Raw genomic sequence first — 22,581 nt, forward strand, 5'->3', positions numbered from 1 at the left:
CTCCGCTTGTTCGGCAATAGCCGCTCTTTGTTCTGCAACATTTCAAAAAATAAGACGTAAGTTAATATCATCGGGATATTTGGCACTTTTTAGCCTTGTGCCGGGATAAAGTGGCAATTGAGAGTATTTAAAGGATCGGTGGCCGGCCGGGCATCATTCTCATAGGTTCTGATTTTTGTCGGTTGAGGCCCTCCCTCGAATCCATGGAATTCGGGTCGACGGGATTCACCGTAATCCCTTGGTGGCACGATGTTCTCATTTTCGAGCCACAATCTCGTTGTTGACGTGACCGTAGGATTGTCCACTTTGTTTGCCATTTTGTCCGTTTTCACAGACGAACAAAAGAACCGAAATCTTTGGATGAATGAGTTGCAACCAGATCAAAGACCACTTTTATCCAATGCCCCGGTGGGCGCCAAACTTTTTACCCGAAATTGGATAATAAGTTGAATTTGTAAATGAAGTAAAGGATATGTGGCACTTTAATCTATTCTTTGATGAACAAGAGATATACGTGTATATTTTGCTTATAAACGGCTTAAGTAGTGAATGAGTTGATATGCTAATGGTTGGGTAAAAATGTTGGGGTTTATATATTTGAGCTAAGATTTTACTATATATTCCGTGCAATGTTGAATGAAATGATTCAATAAATTATTTAAAAATTGAAACCGGACCAAAATCTGAAGAAATCAAAGCGAGAGAAAATTTCAATATATCTTATCTTCTAATACAAAGCTCTTGGATCTGAAAAGTCAACCCTCAAAAAATAAGGAAATGCCCCTATTTATAGTTTTCCTCCACATGGGGCCTTCTATACATCATGGAGCCCTTTTAGGATAAAGAAAACCTAATATGGATAAGGTTAGGTCGTACGGTCGACACCCGTACGGCCATCGTCGAAGGTGTGTGGCAACAAGATTTCCACACGTGGCGGGCGAATAACTGATTATCCGGACCAACGGTCACGATCAGAATGGACATGAAGAAACCGGGCTAATCGCCACGACGGATTCCGCTATGTTTGAACCGGCAAACGGCCACGATCGACTCGGCCATGGAGGGACCGGACCAACTACTTGCGGTTGAACCGGACACGACGACTTTAACCAAAACTTCTTCAGATCTAGCGCTGTTGTTTGCCTTCTTTCCTTTATCGCCCCCGGTTTGCACCAGACAAACATTAACCGGTTTTTACCGTATACAATTTATTCTTCAAATAAAATCAATTCAACTCCAACTCAAATTATCTAAGCTATATCAGATTATTCCACTAATAATTCTCCAGGTAGTGGGGTATTAGATTTCCTCTATAGGTATTTAAAAAGTAAAAAACAAAACTGATTAAACTATTACATGTAAATGTAGGTTTTATTTTTGTTTTTCGTTCTACAATGCAGACAATATTTCGGAGAGGAACAAAGATTTTGGAAATTTGTGGTTTAAAATATGTCATAACATATACTCCCTCCGTTTTAATTTATGTGAACTCATTTGACTGGGCACGGAAATTTAGAAAGAGGATAAGACTTTTAAACTTGTGGTGTTAAATGAGTCACATATGGTTTGTGTGGCTATAAATTATTTCATAAAGGTAAATTGTTTCCAATTATAGAAAGAAGTCTTTTTTTTTTTTGCACAGACTAATAAGGAAATAAGTTCATATAAATTGAAACAGAGGGAATATATAGTTTTTAGATTTTTGAAGCTGATAATTTTAAATATGTTGGAACATCTATGTGACAACAAATGATTATCATCAGGAATAAAAATAAAGTTTAATTTGAATTACTTCTAAATTTGCAAGAGATAATTTTGTTTAATTTGAATTACTTCTAAATTTGCAAGAGATAATTTTTGCCAAAATGGACTAAAAAATAGGATCAAATAATGTGAAATGAACATACGTCGCAACATAAATTGCTGGGCCCGTGTTAGCACAGGCCTATGACATCTAGTATAAAACTAGCCATATATGCCCGTGCGATGCACGGGCCGAACATGTTTATTCATTTTAATTAGCCGGTCTTTAAGATTTGTATTTTGTAAATAACTTTTAAAAATTTGTCATAGTCATGACAATGAAAGTTGTTCATCAATGTGAAAAAGAAAATTAGTAAGAAGGTGAGGGAAAATTAATATTTTGATTCTAGATTTTTTCTTTTAAATTGTTTAATATCTTATATGTATACCGACAAGTTGATATTCATCTCAATCAATTAACTATTCAGATCCAAACATAAGAACCATTGTTGTATATATTGAATTTTTTAAAAGCAAAACTCATAAATATTTTTATTAAATTAATTAAAAAATATGTTAATAAGGGGTAAATTAGTTATATTATAATTTTTTATATTAAAAATTATAGATAAAAAGAACTGTTACAAAGAAATCAGAATTAGAAAGATATATGTTATATCGTAAATCACCAATTTTAATTCCGAAATGAAAATATAAAATAATACATTTTATAAATGTAAAAGAACAATAATCAGAGAATGCCAAGGAGAGTAAGATAAGTAAAGTATTGACAAAGAAGGAAAACGGGGATAAAAGTAATTGTCTAAGTTAACATATCAAGAGAAAGGAATTTTCGTCTTATTTTACTCTTTACATTAATTACTTATTTTCAAATCATTTTCTAAGGCTATTGAGACTATACACCAATAAATATGGATATTATGATAAAATATATACTTCATTTATTAATTCTTAAAGAACGTGATAAGAGGGAGTGACTTTTATCCCCATTTTCCTTCTTTCTTGATACTTTAAACGTGAAAAGAGAACGAACAATAGCAATGCAAAGCTTTACCAAAAGTTATGGATATATGCATGAGAAGAGAATAAATATTCAGCAAAAACGTGAAAAGTCAAAAGTGAACAAGTAAAAGTGCACGGAGAAAATAAATGTGTCGGAGAATTAAAATTAAAGTGCATACGTGTGTACATGAGAAGAGAATAAATATTCAGTATTATCAAAAGTGACCAAATTAAAGAGCACGGAGGAAATAAAATTGTGTAGGAGAATTAAAATTGAACTGCATATGTCTATACATGAGAAGAGAATAAATATTCAGCAAGAACACGAAAAGTTAAAAGTGAACAAGTAAAAGTACACGGAGGAAATAAATGTGTCGGAGAATTAAAATTGAAGTGCATACGTCTATACGTGAGAAGAGAATAAATATTAAGTAGTATGACATATGTCTACGTGAGATATAAAAATAATTGGATAAAATGTACAAGTTATATAGCTTATGGTACAAGCGTTCATTGCGTGTACAATTTGTGAAGCTCATGGTACAAGCTGGAGGAGCGGTGTTCGTCAATAGAAAAGAGAATTAATATTCAGTACTATGGCATATATCCACGTGAGATTTATTAATTCTTAAAGAATGCGAAAAGTCAAAAGTGAACAAATTAAAGTGCACGGAGGAAATAAATTTGTGTAGGAGAATTAAAATCGAACTGCATATGTCTATACATGAAAAGAGAATAAATATTCAGTTAGAACACGAAAAGTTAAAAGTGAACAAGTAAAAGTGCATTGAGGAAATAAATGTGTCGGAGTATTAAATTTGAAGTGCATACGTCTATACATGAGAAGGGAATAACTATTAAATACTATGACATATGTCTACGTGGGATATAAAAATAGTTGGATAAAGTGTACAAGTTATATAGCTTATGGTACAAGCATTCATTGCGTGTACAATTTGTGAAGCTTATGGTACAAGCTGGAGGAGCGGTGTTCATCCCTCCTCCACACTTATATATAATAGAAAAATATATATTTTTAGTAATGTGGCCAAGTAATATGGGACGAAGGGAGTACTTCATCTTTATTAATTCTTAAAAAATGTGAAAAGTCAAGTATAGTAATGTGGCCAAGTAATATGGGACAAAGGGAATACTTCATTTATTAATTCCTAAAGAACGTGAAAAGCCAAGTAATATGGCCAACTAATATGGGATGGAGGGAGTACTTCATTTATTAATTCTTAAATAACATGAAAAGTCAAAAGTGCACAAGTAAAAGTACACGGGGGAAATAAACATGTGTTGGAAAATTAAAATTAGAGTGCATACATGTATACATGAGAAGAGAATAACTATTCAGCAAGAACGTGAAAAGTCAAAAGTGAACAAGTAAAAGTGCACGGAAAAAATAAATTTGTGTAGGAGAATTAAAATTGAACTGCATACGTCTAAGTAAAAGTGCACGAAGAAAATAAATATGTCGGATAATTAAAATTTAAGTTCATACGTCTATACATGAGAAGGGAATAAATATTAAGTATTATGACATATGTCTACGCAGGATATAAAAATAGTTGGATAAAGTGTACAAGTTATATAGCTTAGGATACAAGCATTCATTGCGTGTAAAAATTGTGAAGCTCATGGTACAGCTATTGGAAGCTGTGTTCGTACCCCCCATAGTACTCCCTCATTTATTAATTCTTAAATAACATGAAAAGTCAAAAGTGCACAAGTAAAAGTACACGGGGGAAATAAACATGTGTTGAAAAATTAAAATTAGAGTGCATACATGTATACATGAGAAGAGAATAACTATTCAGCAAGAACGTGAAAAGTCAAAGTGAACAAGTAAAAGTGCACGGAGAAAATAAATTTGTGTAGGAGAATTAAAATTGAACTGCATTCGTCTAAGTAAAAGTGCACGAAGAAAATAAATGTGTCGGATAATTAAAATTTAAGTGCATACGTCTATACGTAGAAGGAATAAATATTAAGTCTTATGACATGTCTATGCGAGATATAAAAATAGTTGGATAAAGTGTACAAGTTTTATAGCTTAGGATACAAGCATTCATTGCTTGTAAAAATTGTGAAGCTCATGGTACAGCTATTGGAAGCTGTGTTCGTACCTCCCCATGGTACTCCCTCAATTATTAATTATTAAATAACATGAAAAGTCAAAAGTGCACAAGGAAAAGTACACGGGAGAAATAAATATGTGTCAAAAAATTAAAATTGGAGTGCATACATGTATACATGAGAAGAGAATAAATATTTAACAAGAACGTAAAAAGTCAAAAGTGAACAAGTAAAAGTACATGGAGAAAATAAATTTGTGTAGGAGAATTAAAATTGAACTGCATACGTCTAAGAAAAAGTGCACGAAGAAAGTAAATGTGTTGGAGCATTAAAATTTAAGTGCATACTTTTATACATGAGAAAGGAAGAAATATCAAGTATTATTACATATGTCTACGCGGGATATAAAAACAGTTGGATAAAGTGTCTGGTATATATAGATTAGGATACAAGCATTCATTGCGTGTACAAATTGTGAAGCTCATAGTACAGCTATTGAAAGCTGTGTTGTACCCCATGGCACTTATATATATATTGTAAATAATGAAGTGTGGCCTTTTTACGCTGAAAAGCAGACGAAAACATATTTGAATTTTCTTTTAAAAAGAATTTTCAAGTAAAAGAAAAAAATTAGTTTGGTGATTGTGATGTCACGACTACTTTTCTTTTCTTCCCTTAAGATTATGTTTGGGTTTAATTCTTAGATTCGATTTTAAATATAAGTTTTTGAAATAGTTTTGCGTTGAAATTATATACGTCAATTTTAGATTCTTCTGTTGTAAGATAGAATTTAAATATATTCAATTATTGCAAACTTATATTTTCTGTTTGTTTTTTTTCAATATTTTTATAAATCAAGTCTTTTGCCTAAGCTTTCAATATTCTCCTGTAGTCAGATAGATTTAAGATACTTTTAAGAGAAAAGACATCATTTGACCCCTGAACTTGACACGAAAATTTAGTTTAACAACTAAACTTAAGTTGTATTTATTTACCCCCCTTAACAACTTTCAAGTTAATTAAATACCCCCGCTTAGCGGGTGACGTGCGAAAAGTGTCTCGTACGATCTTGTAAAAGCGCGTGGGAGGAAAAAAATAACACTAAAAGTGGTCCCAAGCTGTAGATATGTCATCTTCTAATTGGATGATATATTAAGATTTTCTTAATATTTTATTTTCCATTTTAAATTAACTTTTTCTCTTTTCTTTCTTATTCTTTTCCCTTTCTCCTTCTTCCAACCCCCCCCCCTCGCAAACCCGCCCTCCGTCTCCTTCTTTCTTCTTCTTTTTTCCCAGATGTCTTTTCTCCATTTTTTCAACCTCCTCCTTCACAATCCCCGATCCCCCTCTCTCGTTGCCACGCCCGACGCTGTCACCCCATCTGAAAACAACCACCACATCATTGATCCACCGTCTGACCACCCCCTAAAACCCCATCGTCACCGTGACCCACCACCACCTTCACCCACTGATCTCCATCACACCACCATCGCACCGCTACCATCGCCCATTAACCCCGACCAACAAACCACCATCTCTCACCCCAAAACCAACCCATCTCCACGCCTTAAACTGCCTCGTCACCACCCATCTTCACAACCGTCATTACCATCAATTCAGCTTTAAAAAAAAAAAATCCTTCCCACCATCCTTGCCTCCCTCTACTGAGTTTCTAAACCCCAATTTCTCCAAAGTTTTATTCAATACCCGTAAGGTTCCATCCTAATTCTCTTAATGGTTTTCCTTTTTTTTTTTCCTGTTGAAAATGGGTTATTGTCTTTGACAATTGGAACTGTAAAATATTGATTATATAAGCTATTTGGTTGATGGGTTTTTCTTCAGTTGAGTAATGAAGAAATTGCAATGTTCAATAATGAAGAAATTGCACGAATTGCCCTTCAAATGGACTGGTGTGTGGCGAAATTGTTGTTGATGGAGCGTTGATGATAATGGAGGTAAATCACAATGAATCACATACTAACTCGAACTTCGTTGAAAACAACGGACCACTTGCAAGACCGTTAATAAAGAATGGCACATGAAGATTTGAGGCCTCCACAAAGCAAGGGATCCTATATATGTTGTGTTAGAAGAACGAAAAATGGCTACAGATATCATAGTTGCAAGCGGAGTGTTAAGCAATGGATGAAATTGCCTAATCCTAGAACGCATTATTCTAATGTCAAAGTTGCTCTCATTGTGTTGAGATCAAATCCTCTGCACTTCAATATCATAAGGTTGTCATCTCCTGGGACTCTTTATCATCGTTATAGGAAAATGGGGCTCGATTGCTGTCGCTGTGGAATTTTTGATTCCGAAGCTTGGGGGTGGAGGGGCGGAAGAAGGTGGGTTTGGTTGTTTGGTTGGGGGTGGGGGTTGGCGTGGTGGTGGCGGCGGCGGCGGTGGTGGTGTGGTGGAGGCGGCAGTGGTGGTAGCGTGGTGGCTGCGGTGGGGTCCATTTTTAATAAAATAATAAAATAGGGAAAGAATGAAGAAGAAAGAGAAAAACTAAATAAATAAAAAAATTAAAAAAATATTTAATGACGTGGACCAATCACCAGGCGAGCGGTGAACAAAACCTAGATCTCAACTGGTCCAGAGTCGTTAAGGGGTATTTAATTAACTTGAAAGTTGTTAAGGGAGTAAATAAATACAACTTAAGTTTAGTTGCTAAACTAAATTTTCGTGCCAAGTTTAGGGGTCAAATGATGTTTTTTCTCTACTTTTAATTGTTGCAAACTTATATTTTTGATTTGTTTTTTTTAATATTTTATAAATTAAGTAGAGTGTTTTGCAATCGCGCAAAGCGCGGATAAATTCACCAGTTAGGAATAAATTAGTAAAAATATTCTTACTTTTTTAGGAGTGAGTAATTTCTTAAAGCATGTGCATGAGCTTGAAAAGTTACTCCATCCGGGTCAAAAAAAGAGTTCACGTAGTCATTTGCACACCCCTTAAAAAAATACTAACTGCTAGACAAAAATAGGTAATTTGACTAAACTACCTCTAATTAAATAGGCATTGAAATTTGATCATATAATACTTAATAAGGATAAATATAAAAAAGCAAAATTAATTCTTTTTTTATTTGATAAGTGAACTCTTTTTTTTATCCAACAAAAAAAAGCTAAATGGATTTATTTTTTTTTTGATCCGGAGGAGTACTTGTTATGAAATGCATAGACTAGTTATTAACACAACCTGACATGTATTGTAACGCAATAGTCCTTGTAGGCGTAGCTTCCTCTAATAGCTGCTCTAGCTAGAGCTTTTGGCTGTAGACACGACAGTCCCCCCTTTTTCAGCTAAGTGGGTAAATTAAAGTACGAAAAGACAGCCACTACTACTCCCTAGTACCTATGCTTCTTTATTCAAATGAAATCAAAATCATAACAGCCCCTTTTTTCTTCACGTCCAACAACATTATTTCCTGCGACTAATTAGTCATTTTCTCCGGCACCGGCAACTTTTCGAGTTCCTCCGGCAACACAGCATGCCTAGTATATACGGTAAAAATCGGATCAATTTGTGACCGATAAGATCGGAGCAAAAGACAGATTCGAATAGGGCACAAATACGTTCGATCTTGCTCCACGCCGGGGGTGTTGTACCGGACACAGCAGATTCGAGCCAAAATAAGCGTGTCCATTAGTCCGGATAATCTGAGCCCGAATGTGCATGTCCGTTGGTCCAGTAATCAGGTGTGAGGCTGTCACGCATCATAAAACCGTTCCGCCATTTGCGCTGACAACCGTATGGGTGTCAGACCGTACGGATTAGCCTTATCCTTTTTAGGGTTTATTCAGAAAGGTTTTATTTGGTAGTGTACTAAGGGCCCATTAGAAAAACCTATAAATAGAGGGCAACCCCCCCTCCCTTTTTGAGGTTAGTTTTGTCCTCATATCACAACATTGTAAGCATCTGAAATATTAAAATTCTCTTCAAGCATTTTGGTCCGAATTTGTGGTGTTCATCCAAAACCGAGCTAATCTTACATATTGTTTGGCACTTTCAATCTATCTCATTATCATTATTTAGCACATATCATCACACACACACACACACACACACAGATATATATATATATATATACACATATATATAAATATATATATATATACATATTCATTTAGATTTCATATTTACCAAAAGATTAAGTTCATCCACATATCCTATTCACCACTTACAAGTTTAATTGTTACTCGTAATTCGGGGTAAACAGTTTGGCCCCCACCGTGGGGTTTAGGATAATAGTGGTGGTTTGGTCTTTGCTACGTCTTTCTTCACTTGCTATTTGAAGAATTAGCAGATTTGCACAAAAAACGTACGAAATGGCAAGAAGCGGTCACTCCGGTCATATGAACAACAACGAGATAGTTGCTGAAAACGAGAACAACAGCGGGTTACGAAACCCACCTGCGGATCAAGCTGACCCAAATGCTGTCAACTCGAGATAAGACCTCAACCGGCAGAATACCGTTAATCAGGAGAATGCCGCCCTTCCGGCCATAGATCCTTTGAATACTCATAACTCAATTACTTTATCTCGAGCTCAAGGCCGGAAAACACCGGATATGTCGGATGAGATTAACTTACGTTTGATATTTGAAATGTTGCAGGAACAAGGGACCGCCATAGCTGAACAAGGAGTTGCCATAGCTCAGCTTTAGAGCAAAGACGACAAGGTAGCTTCGACAAAGCCAAAAGGGTTTACCCAACTAAGACGGGAGGAAGCACGGATAGTCGAGAGCAACGGATTTCGGGTTGGTTTGTCTACCAAGGTTCTGAAGATGCTCGAGATTTTGGCAAAATGGGTTGATTCAACGGAGAAGAGAGTGGAAACATATAACTCTCGGGTGGATCAGATCCCGGGCGCTCCACCGATTTTGAAAGGGCCGGATTCGAAGAGATACATTCAAAGGCCTTTCCCTCCAAGTGCAGCTCCGAAGCTAATCCTGAAGAGGTTCAAGATGCCGGATATTCAGAAATACGATGGTACAACGGACCCCAGGAGCACGTGACTTCGTACACTTGTGCCATAAAGGGCAACGATGTCGAAGATGATGAAATTGAGTCGGTGTTGTTGAAAAAGTTCGGAGAAATACTCTCGAAAGGGGCGTTAACTTAGTATGATCACCTGCCCGAGCATTCTATCACTTCTTTCGAAATGCTCGCAGATGCGTTTATCAAAGCTCATGCCGGAGCTAAAAAGGTGCAGGCCAGAAAGGCGGATATCTTTAGAATCGCCCAAAGAGATGATGAACTGCTATGTGAGTTTGTAAACCGCTTCCAAAGGGAACGGATGGAACTGCCCCCGGTTCCGGAGGAATGGGCAGCGCAAGCTTTCACCAAGGGACTCAATCCCCGAAGCTCGACTGCCTCGTTCAAACTGAAGGAGAACTTATTGGAGTACGAGGCTGTAACCTGGGCAGATGTCCATAACAGGTACGAATCTAAGATTCGGGTAGAGGACGATCAGCTCGAACTTTCCCCGGGCCCAATAAATATGAGCAAAAACTTTGAGAGATCGAGAAAAAATTATGAACCGGAAGCTAGACCATCAAGGGAAAGGTACCGACCGTATGCTCAATCAGAGAAGCCTAGCTTCAGGTCGGATAAATCAAGGAGCGGCCTCAATCACTTCTCTAATAGGGGCGATAAACAAGCTGACCGTCCGTCAAACAGTCGAGGCTTGTCATTTAGAAGTGACACCGGCAGTTCGGCTAGCAATAAAGACATACCGAGGTTATCGGAGTACAACTTCAACATTAACACCTCGGACCTTGTCTCGGCTATCGGGCATATCACGGAAGCTAGGTGGCCAAGGCCATTAAGATTCGACCCGGGTCAGCGGGATCCGAACGTGATGTGTGAGTATCATGAGACCCATGGGCACAGAACTGAAGATTGTCGTCAACTAAGGGACGAGGTGGCTCGTTTATTGAAAAATGACCACCTTCGAGAATTTCTGAGTGAACGAGCCAAAAGCCATTACAAAGAAAGGGAGAGTCATAAACGAACCGAGCCCGTGAAACCTCAACATGTGATCAATATGATAATAGGAGGAACGGATGCTCCACGAGAACCGGTGATGAAAAGAACAAAGGTCTCAATTATACGAGAAAAGCGGACCCAGGAATACGTACCCGAGGGCTCTATCTCCTTCAGTAACGAGGATACAGAAGGCATCATTCAACCGTGCAATGATGCTTGGTAATTTCTATCCTTATTTTTAAATCACAGGTTTAACGCATTTTGATTGACCCAGGTAGTTCAGCCAATATTATCCGATGGAGAGTGGTGGAACAATTGAAGTTACTGGACTAAATTATCCCGGTAGCCCGGTTACTCAGTGGGTTCAATATGGCAAGTGAGACTACGAAGGGTGAAATTTCTTTGTCGGTCAACATTGACGGGACCATACAGCAGACAATGTTCTATGTCATCAAGGGAGATATGAAGTATAATGCTTTGCTCGGCAGACCATGGATTTATAGAATGAGAGCAGTACCATCGACACTACATCAGTTGCTGAAATTTCCAACCCCGGAAGGGATAAAACTATCCGAGGCTAACAACCCGCAGCAAGGGAAATGTCCGCGGTCGAGGAAGCACCCCTCTTTCCAAAGAAACCGGATCAAAGAGATGATGAATCAATTAAAGGTAAGGACACCAAATAGGAATTAAAGAATATGGGTTCGAAAGCGGAGCAGAAGGAAACGGACGGCTGGTGAAGAGGACAATTTCGGCGTGCCTAGATAGTTTGTATTACCAGATGACTCGGATGCAACCAAATCTACCGTGGAGGAGTTGGAGAAAATAATTTTGTTCGTGCATCTACCGGAAAGAAAGGTATACCTGGGCCCGGGGTTAACCTCGGAGCTCAGGAACAAGTTAATTAAATTTCTTCAAGCTAATGCCGATTGGTTTGCGTGGTCCCATATAGACATGACAGGTGTGCCACCGGAAGTAACAACTCATAAGCTCAGCCTCGACAGGAAATTCACCCCGGTGAAGCAGAAAAGGAGACCAATGGTCGAGTCAAAACATGCCTTCGTAAAGGATGAGGTAACAAAGCTTGACTGGCTAGCTAACGTAGTCGTGGTACGGAAGAAAGGTAATAAATTTAGAATGTGCGTTGATTATAAAGATCTAAATAAAGCATACCCGAAGGATTCATTTCCTATGCCTCATATCCATCGAATGATTGATGCAATGGCCGGGCATGAGATGTTGAGTTTCCTCGATGCCTATTCCTGGTACAACCAGATCCGGATGAACCCAGAGGACCAAGATAAAACTTCTTTTATTACCCTGTATGGGACTTATTGTTACAATGTCATGCCATTTGGGTTAAAAATGCTAGATTAACTTACCAAGGCCTAGTTAACGGAATGTTCGAAGAACAGATAAGAAAAACAATGGAAGTTTATATTGATGACATGCTAGTCAAGTCCACAAACAGAGGACCATTTAAAACATTTGCAGGATACCTTTGATGTGTTTCACAAGAAGTGTGCCTTCGGTGTCCGATCGGGCAAATTTTTGGGTTTCATGGTATCAAACCGAGGTATTAAAATTAACCCGGATAAAATCAAAGCCATTGAGGGCATCGAAGTAGTAAATAATGTCAAGGCAGTACAAAGACTAACCGGGAGGATAGCAGCTTTGAGCCGGTTCATCTCGAGGTCATCAGATAAGAGCCACCGTTTCTTCTCCTTGCTAAGAAAGAAGAATGACTTCGTTTGGACACCGGAATGGAAAAAGGCCTTGCAAGATTTGAAACGGTACCTGACCAGCCCGCCCTTGCTACACACGCCAAAGGCAGATGAACAACTATTTCTATACTTGGCAGTATCCGAGGTGGCGGTAAGGCGTTGTGGTCCGAGAGGATGCAGGTACGCAATTTTCAATCTATTATGTGAGTAGGACCTTAGGAGATGCGGAGACCCGTTATCCGCACCTCGAAAAGTTAGCTTTGGCATTAGTAAGTGCTTCGAGAAAGCTAAAAACCTTACTTTCAATGTCATCCCATAGTTGTAGTAACTACTTACCACTAAAAAATGTCATGCATAAACCGAAGTTATCAGGTAGATTGACCAAATGGGCCGTAGAGATTAGCGGATATGATATTGAGTATAAGCCTAGAACAGCTATTAAATCTCAAATCTTAGCCGATTTTATAGCAGACTTTACCCCTGTCATGATTCCCGAGGTAGAGAAAGAGCTTTTGTTAACCTCAGGAAAGGCTTCGGGTATCTGGTCTCTACATATAGACGGGACATCGAACCTGAAAGGTTCTGGGTTAGGCATTGTTCTTAAGGCCCCCGCCGGCGACGTCATTAGACAACCAATCAGAACTATAAGATTGACTAACAATGAAGTCGAGTATGAGGCTATGATTACAGGTTTAGAATTGGCTCGGAGTTTGGGGGCCGAAGTGATCGAGGCAAAATGTGATTCTCTCCTGGTCGTGAACTAAGTCAATGGCGTCTTTGAGGTCAAGGATGAGCAAATGCAAAGGTACTTAGAAAAAACCTAAGTAATATTGCATCGGTTTAAAGAATGGACTATGCAACACGTACCGAGGGAGCAGAACAACGAGACGGATGCATTAGCTAACTTAGGCTCCTCGGTTAAAGCGGGAGAGTTTAATTACGCACAGTCGTCCAATGAATGAACTCGGTTGTGGAAATGGTCATACCGAGATAAATGCAATGGGTCTGACATGGGACTGGCGCAATAAATACATCGACTACTTGCACGATGGAAAACTCCCAAACGACCCAAAAGAATCAAGGTCTCTTCGAACCAAAGCGGCCCGATTCTGTTTGGTGGATGATCAGTTATATCGCCGGTCTTTTTTCGGTCCCCTAGCTAAATGCTTGGGACCCGGAGAAACGGAGTATGTGATGAGAGAAGTCCACGAAAGAACCTACGGTAACCACTCCGGTGTCGAAGCCTTGGTTCGGAAGATCATCAGAGCCGGATACTATTAGAACCAAATGGAGGAGGACGTGAAAAGCTTTGTTCGTAAATGTGATGGGTGCCAAAAACATGCGCCGATGATACACCAGCCAGAGGAGTTACTGCACCCGGTCTTGTCCCCTTGGCCATTTATAAAGTGGGGAATGGATATCGTCGGTCCTCTGCCATGGGCCTCAAGTAAAGCTCGCTTCATCTTATTTACGACTGATTACTTTTTGAAATGGGTTGAAGCGCAGGCTTTTGAGAAAGTTAGAGAGAAGGAGGTTATTAACTTCATATGGGATCATATCATTTGTCAGTTCGGCATCCCGACCGAGATAACTTGTGATAACGGTCCTCAGTTCATTAGCAATAAAGTAAATAACTTCCTCGAAGGGTTAAAGATCAAAAAGATTATGTCAACTCCGTATCACCCGAGTGCAAACGGACAGGCGGAATCCACGAACAAAATCATAATTCAAAATTTAAGGAAACGGTTAGAGACGTCAAAGTACGAATGGAAAGAAGTGCTACCGGAGGTATTATGGGCCTATAGAACAACATCAAAGTCAAGCACGGGAGAAACGCCATTTTCATTAGTCTACGGGGCCGAGGCTCTAATACAGTAGAAGTTGGTGAACCGAGTCTACGGTTTCGGTACGCTGCCAACGGGTCAAATGAAGAGGCTATGGCCGTAAAACTTGACTTAACGAACGAACTATGCGAAAATACGATGGTCCATTTAGCAGCTCAAAAGCAGTGAATGGAGAGGTACTACAACCGAAGGACAAAGCTTCGACATTTTCAAGTTGGGGACTTAGTACTCCGAAAAATTACCTTGCACACTAAGAACCCCGATGATGGAAAATTGGGCCCGAACTGGGAAGGGCCGTATAAGGTAACCGGAATAACGGGCAAGGGGTCGTATCAGTTAGAAACCATAGACGGCCACCGGCTACACAACAACTGGAACGTCGCTCATTTGAAGAAATATTATTGCTGAGAAGTCATGTCGAGATAAATTCCAAAGGTATTAGAACTAGGTCTGAAAACACGTGTTGCACTCTTTTCCTTAGCCCGATTTTATCCCGAAGTGGGTTTTTCGGTAAGGTTTTTAACGAGGCAACAAGTACAGCGTGTTACCCTAGGAAGATGAGGCTAAGATCCCGAAAGTCCGAGTCCAGATAAACACCGGGGACTGGATAGTGGTTCCCCGTTCATACTTCTTGAACAAACACTAGGGGACTACTATACCCCCACCAAGATCGAAGAAGAACTCACTGAAATGAAGTCAAGACTCGAACAATTTTTGTTTTTTCTAAATACCTGAACCTTCTGTACTAGGTTTCAATGTAAGGGCCAAACGATCAAACGAATTGTGCCCGAATAGTATTTGCTACGGCAAGAACAGAAGGGATCGGATAAAATCTTTAAATCATGTGCAAACACTTGCGATATGAAATAGTATTGTTGAAAAGTATGTCTTAGATATGTTTTCTTATTTAATGACCCCCTACCGGGGACTATCGCCAAAAAATCGACAAAGGCAACAATGTCACAGTAAATCGAACACAACTCTACTAACAGCCTCGAATGGGGACTGCCATCATAAGATTGACAAAAGGGCAAATAAACAGTATAAAATTCCACGGACCTAGTCCACTACAAACAAACAGTAGAAAGAAGGTCAAATAATTAAAGATCTCGACTGAAAATGCCCGAGGTGATTCGGAGACATCTGAATTCACAAAGCATAAATAAGCCCCGCGGGTGAATCATTCAATAAGTCTTTGGTCAAAAATAAACCGAACAAAGTAAGGCTCATAACGAATGAGTTAAGATAGGCTCAATTCGGATAAAAAGCTTAGGGCCAAGCACCGGCCACTCATTACGAAGCAAATGCTCAAAGCGAATATCATAAATTATATTCGATTCAAAGATCAAATAAAATGATGGCAAAAAAGAAATATGCATTTCATACATGGCATAGCAAACCGAAGCTTTACACTTAGGATTTTTTACATGATAAAAAACAAAAAACAAAAAACAAAAAAGGCTCGTGCAGGCCCTATTCTACTCGGTATGAGATGAACCTGAGTTCTCGGAAATGGCTCCTCGGAATCATCTTCGGAGCTAGCCTCAAGAGCTTTCTTAGCCTTATTCTCGATCATCCTCGTATCAAGTATACGAGCTGGGATATTTTCCATACCCCGTTCAGTGTGCTCAAGGGTCATCCTTCGGGATTTCTACCGTTTATACTCAGCCACGAGCGTAGAACGAGCCTCGGCGGCCACTATATCATTAAGGGCTTCATCCAGATCAGCCTGAGTTTTCTTCAGCTCCTCCAGCTCGGATTTTATGTCAATTAGGGTGATTTGAACCGCATTGACAGATGTAAGCTCGGTTTGGAGACGATCATTAGCCGCAATAGCTTCCTCGAGCTTGATCTTAAGCTCATCACTAATCTGGGCACGAGTCTCGGCCTTTTCTTAAAAAACCCTCAGCTTCTCCTTCTCGATGGCTCTCTCAGCTTCAAGCTGCCTAGACTTTTCTACTGCTTTCTCGGCATCAACCTTGACTGATTTAAGCTCACCTCGAAGTTGGGCGATAGTAGCCTTAAACTTACCGAGTTTGGTAGAAAAGTTAGCATTCTCTCGGCTAAGGTTTGTATTATCCTGATTTAAGAGCCGGTTCTTTTCAACCGCATTATCAAGTTAGGCCTTTAGACTGAGGTTATTAGCTTTAGCTGCCTCAAGCTCGGATTGAACGTTCGGGGGAGCGACTAACCGATTCAGCTGTTCCTCTTTTTCCTGTAAGAGAAGCTTAAACTTCTCGGTCTCTCGACCCTGAGCGTCCGGCTGGGCCTTCAAATCATCTGTTTCGTGTTGGGCTCGGATGAAGCCTTCGTTTACGCACAACACTCTACAAAAAATGAAACAAACAAACTTATAAAAATCGATTAGCAAAAATGGAGGACCATACATCAGTGCTGTAAAAACGAGTAAGAAAACTTACCCGGTTGCCAGCATGCATGCCTTCGTTTATAAGACATTGCCATAGGAGTCCCTCCATCTTTTCCTTATTTGAATCTGAAATAACAGGTCTTAGATAACTTACAACCCTTACGGGACATGGTAAAAAATTGCAGTCCTCGGGGACGGTGACTACGGCCGACCTAGTCCTCCTCGGTTCTACACTCGTGGCTGGGAAAATATCAACAAGTTTTGACCTCGCACCTGTTTCAGTGGACCGGCTGGCAACCCTCGTGGCTCGTGGAATACGAAGGTGACCAAACCCCGAGGCTTCCGCCGTAGCAGGAGGGGTACCGGCAAGCATATCATCGAGGTTATCCGGTCTCAAAGAAGGAGCAGGAGGAGAAGCCGGAGTAGCTCTAACAGTGTCACCAGTTATGGACGCCTCGACTGAAGTAGCTGGGTAGACACTAGGCGATGGATCGGTAGCTGCAGTAACCTCGACCTCGGGGGCCGTTTCGACCCTTTGGGTAGCCTCAATCTCCAAGGTTGGATCGGACCTTCTAGGCCTCTTCGCCAAAGGCGCCGCTTCGGGTGAAGTTTCACCTAAAATGTCAATAAATTCAACTGACCTCAGTGGAATTAGAGCTTGGATATACTTGAAAATCGAAGGAAAAGGAATTTCATCCTCCCCACCTGTAGCCGGGGTTGGGATGGTAGTTTCTTCCTCAGCAACGACAGTAACGGAGGGCCCCGCCATAACTCTTCGAAGCATAATGTCGGGCTCTGTTTCGTCCCTCAGGGTTCGAACATCACTCCTCGACCTCTTTTTTTTCTTCTAACCCTTGATCGAGGGTTTTCTTTGTATTTTCAGCTGCAGTAATAAGCCGGGATGATCCTACCATAGCAAAGTCCGAGCCTGGTGTCGCAGGTAGGGATGGGCATATTTCGGTTCAAACCGAAAAAAATGACCGAACCGAAATCGAAGTTAATTTCGGTTTATTCGGTTCGGTTCGGTTTAAATTTATAAGATTTCAACAATTCGGTTCGGTTTTCGGTTTATGCAAAATTTAATTCGGTTAAACCGAAAAATCGAATTTTAACAAGCCACTTTTTTCTTGAAACTATATATATATATATATATATGTTGGGCTTCTGACCATAAATAATAAATTAAAGAGGCCCAAATCCCAATCTCAAAATAAAATATCCAACCCAATTAGTAGCCCTTTTAGCTAATGTATATGGTCAGTGTTGTGACTGTGTTATATATATATGTATTGTATGTCTCTTTCTAGTCTTTATATGTGATGGCTTTACTCCTGTTCAGATGTACTAATACTGTTACTGTTTCCTGTTTCATGTTTCCTCTGAGCTTAGAAAACATTGCTCTAATTTTAGCTTATGTTTGTTAAAAATTGCTTGAAATTGTCCAAACGCCTACTTGTGGCTGTGGGAAAGTTTCCATATCTAAACCGAATAAATCGAACCGAAATTGCAAAAATCGAACTGAACCGAAGTTACTTCGGTTCGATTTCGGTTCCTATTTTTTACAAACCAAAAATCAAAAAATCGAACCGAATTTGTGAAATCGAACCGAACCGACTGAACGCCCAGCCCTAGTCGCAGGCTCATCCGTGGGAGCAGGACGTGGTTCCATTGAACCTTTTCCCAAACCTAGGCATCGAAGAGCTAAAGAAAGAAAAGGCGAAATGAAAAGATGTGTTAAGCATCAAATTGAAGAAAAGGTTACCATGGTTCAGCGCGACCCACCGGTCACGAGATAAATCTGCCTATGTCCGTTCTTCATGTAAATGTTGGCCGATTATTGCCTCGACCCACTAGGGGAAATTACGAACGACAGTAGGGATCCATGCTTCGGTTGCAATATCGAAAGAGTTAAACAAACAATAAAGGGAGAGAAACTCGAATACACGTGAAAGGAACACATTTGAGGAACTCACGTTTATCATTCCATTTCTCAGGAAAAGGCATGTACTCGGCCGGAATGATGTCCGCGGTTCTCACCCGGACAAAGCGTTCAAGCCATCCTCGGTCTCTGTCCTCGTTGAGACAGGAAAGGATCTGGTTTCGGCCTCGTTTAGAAACCTTTACCACACCTCCGCGAAAGATCCGGAGGCAATATAACTAAATAAAATGTGTCAACGTGAACTCCTTATTGACATTATTCGCCAATAAACGAAGGGAGGCCACGATCCTCCAGATAATCGGCCCAATTGGGGCACGACACACATTGTACATCCGGTACATCTCGAGAATAACCGGATCAATAGGAGGGTCGAGCTTGAGAGTGAAGGGGACGTATAAACGTACAAAAACCCTTCCTTATAATCGATGATGGATTCGTCGTCACCGGGGGCAAACACCTACACCAGACGTTTGTCTCATTCACACTCGGTCGGAACCCGAGAAAGGCGATCTTCTTTAATTGATGAGGGATAACGTCTCACGTCAAAACTCCTATCTGATGCTTGCACCGCCTTTTCAACTCCAAATTCGTGGTTATAATTGGGCCTCGATGGTATTATGTCCGTGGCCGTCGGTTGAGGAATTGTCTTACCTCTGGGTTTGGGAGCAGGTGTGGTACCCGGAGAAGAAGCCGAGGGAATGTTCTGGGAAGCAGAGTCGGTGCTTGTTGACATTTTGATCAAATCTGAAGATTTGAAAGCTGAGATGAAAATATGAACTTGAAGGTTTGAAGATTTGAAGATTCGAGTTGAAGATATGAAGGTTTGGCTTAAAGGGATGAAGATTTGAAGGTTTGGTGATTGAGTATAAGAAGATTCGTGATAACGGGGCAGTTCAAGCAAAGAAACGAAGTTAAGAAAAGTTGAAAGTGAAAAATGAAAGGTAAAAAAAAAAAAAGCAACTGTAACTCTTATATAGACGTTTCACCGTGGCGGTTACCGAAGCCAACCAAATTGGGAGATGACACGTGTCCAAGAATTAATGAGACGTGATTTGAAGCGACGTGGCTTGAGGCGATTTCTGAAGTTGGCCACTCGGAACGGGACAAGTGGCCGAAGTTAGAAGGACGTGACATAAGGAGACGTTGCGGTTCCCGTCTATTTTGAAGATAAGGATGAACTTATGAATGAGACCACCGGTTTGAGACTTTTCCACTTCCCGTCACTCCGGTGAAACTACGATCCGAAAAGTGTGGGGACTATCTGTATACGGTAAAAACCGGATCAATTTGTGACCGATAAGATCGGAGCAAAAGACAGGTTCGAATAGGGCACGAATACGTTCGATCTTGCTCCACACCAGGGGTGTTGTACTGGACATAATAGATTTGAGCCAAAATAGTCCGTTAGTCCGAATAATCTGAGCCCGAATGTGCGTGTCCGTTGGTCCGGATAATCAGATGTGAGGCTGCCACGCGTCATAAAAGCTGTTCGCCGTTTGGGGCGACTTGCTCCGTACGGATTAGCTTTATCCTTTTAGGGTTTATTCGAAAGGTTTTATTTGGTAGTGTACTAAAGGCCCATTAGAAAAACCTATAAATAGAGGGCAACCCCCCCCCCCCCCTCCATTTTGGGGTTAGGTTTTTCCTCATATCACAACATTGTAACCATCTGAAATATTAAAATTCTCTTCAAGCATTTTGGTCCGAATTTGTGGTGTTCATCCAAAACCGAGCTAATCTTACATATTGTTTGGCACTTTCAATCTATCTCATTATCATTATTTAGCACATATCATCCGCTTATTTACTATACATACACATATATATAAATATAATCGTATACATATTCATTTAGATTTCATATTTACCAAAAGATTAAGTTCATCCACATATCCTATTCACCACTTACAAATTTAATTGTTACTCATAATTCGGGGTAAACACCTAGCACAAGAAGGATATATTAGAAAATGTAGATGTTAATTTGTTCTCTTCCGTTCACTTTTATTTGTCCACAATAGATTTTGCACTTTCTTTAAAAAATAAATAGGGGTGTTTGGTAGAAGGAAAATGTTTCTTTGAAAAATAAATAAGTCTTTTATTTATTTTCTTGTGTTTGGTAAGCAAGCAAAAATAATTGTACTATTTCAGTAGCATTTATATGAATCTAACAAAACACAATGGGATGTCATGGGGTACTGTCACACCCCATTTTAACCAGAGTCAGAATTAGAGTATAACATATTGGTGATTCCTATTGATTGATTTTAAGGAGTCGCCACCTAATTAATTTTAAGGTGAATTAGGGCACCTAATTATTAACTAAGGTAAAGCCTAGCTAAACCTCCGTTAATGGTCTGTTTAACCAAATGTGATTCTAGGTAAGGGTTCTATATTATCCTAAAGGGAAGGGGTTAGGCATCCTTTAGAATCCGTTAACTTACGGTTATCCGACCAAACTTAGGTTAATTAATTAATGCTAAATAAGGTGTTTTGAAATTTTAAGAAAACAACTTTTAAATATTGCTGAGGCTTTAAAGGAAAGTATAAATAGGCTATCTAAACTAACTTGTAGAAAAATCAATAATTTAGCATAGAGGAAAAAAAAATTTAAACGCTTTTAAAATAAGATTTATAAATGCGGTTAAGACTTTAAATGAAAATACAATACTACCATTTAAAATAAGACTTGTAGAAAATATGGTAGTTTGCATAAAAGAAGATTTTAAAATACTATTTAAAATAAAAACTCATGAATGTTGATAAGGTTTTGGAGAAAGAATAGAATAATGCTATTTAAGTAATGCTTGTAAATCCTGTTAACGCTTAAATAGAAATACAATAATGTTATTTGAAATAAGATTGGTAGCAAATATAATGATTTGCATAAAAGGAAACTTTAAATACTATTGAAAGTAAATTCGAAAATATAATGGTTTGCATATAAATAATAGGCTTTAGCAAATTTGAACTTTGACTAAAATTGTATTAATAGGATAGATGCAAACTAAATCTAGCTTTTATAAGGACGTGAGTTTCTTTCTCTTTATTTAACTATGTTTGGCTTAAAAATATGTATAATCAGATCAATCTAAAAAATACTTATAAAATATGCTTGGATTAATATTTACGTATTAGTGACATTTTGAAATGTATATGATAGTAAGAATAAAATATGATTCCCTTTACTTAAAATATATAGTCATGCCATTTTGCAAATCAATAAATATTATATATGCTATAAATAGTTTAACATAAAAAGAAGCTTATGGGACTAATGGTGAGTTTCTTTCTTAAATTCTACCCATTATATTAAAACTAACCCACTAAATTTTACTAGAATTTATCTAAGCTAAGAAAATGAAACAAAGTAAAATGTTAGTCATACAAGGCAAATTAAATGCACAAGAGGAAAATAGAATAGAGGGATGAATATTGGAATGGGTCGGCCCATTTAGTCCACTGCTTTATCTCTGCTTTCGCCTTGCGCTTCGGCCCGATCTTTTCACGGCTCGGACGGGGCCGACTCAAGAGAGAAGTAATGTTGGGGCTTTTAGCCCAACGCGATGCGGAGAGGAAACGAGTCCCTCGGACCCGTATGCGATGATCATGCATAAAAAGAAAGAAAAAAGAGAAGGATTAGTATATAATCCATAGATAGTGTTAAACATGTAAAATATAACTCACACAAATTAATAGATTGTATATATCAGTTGGTCACGAGATATGCCTTGACTAGGCTAAGCTAAATAAGTAACAGATCATGCACCGACTTGTGAAAATAAATTCGTCATATGGGATTTATTAAGTTAGACTAGTTTAAAGCAAATGAGTGATTCAGTTATAGAGCAAAACAGAGGATTT

At 39.1% G+C, this 22,581-nt stretch overlaps 1 protein-coding gene across 1 annotated transcript; it reads left to right on the top strand.

Moving 5' to 3' along the window:
* Positions 1–10,015: 10,015 nt before the first annotated feature.
* LOC132048967 (uncharacterized) lies at positions 10,016–11,065 on the top strand. Its single transcript, XM_059439647.1, has one exon. The coding sequence runs from the start codon at positions 10,016–10,018 to the stop codon at positions 11,063–11,065; it is 1,050 nt and encodes a 349-aa protein (XP_059295630.1).
* Positions 11,066–22,581: the final 11,516 nt, after the last annotated feature.

The sequence above is a fragment of the Lycium ferocissimum genome, chromosome 3 (assembly GCF_029784015.1).
Source record: "Lycium ferocissimum isolate CSIRO_LF1 chromosome 3, AGI_CSIRO_Lferr_CH_V1, whole genome shotgun sequence".
Classification (NCBI taxonomy): domain Eukaryota; kingdom Viridiplantae; phylum Streptophyta; class Magnoliopsida; order Solanales; family Solanaceae; genus Lycium; species Lycium ferocissimum.

What these genes read in the sequence shown, in the direction of transcription:
- LOC132048967 (XM_059439647.1), top strand. Translation starts at nt 10,016, where the DNA reads ATGCTCGCAGATGCGTTTATCAAAGCTCATGCCGGAGCTAAAAAGGTG.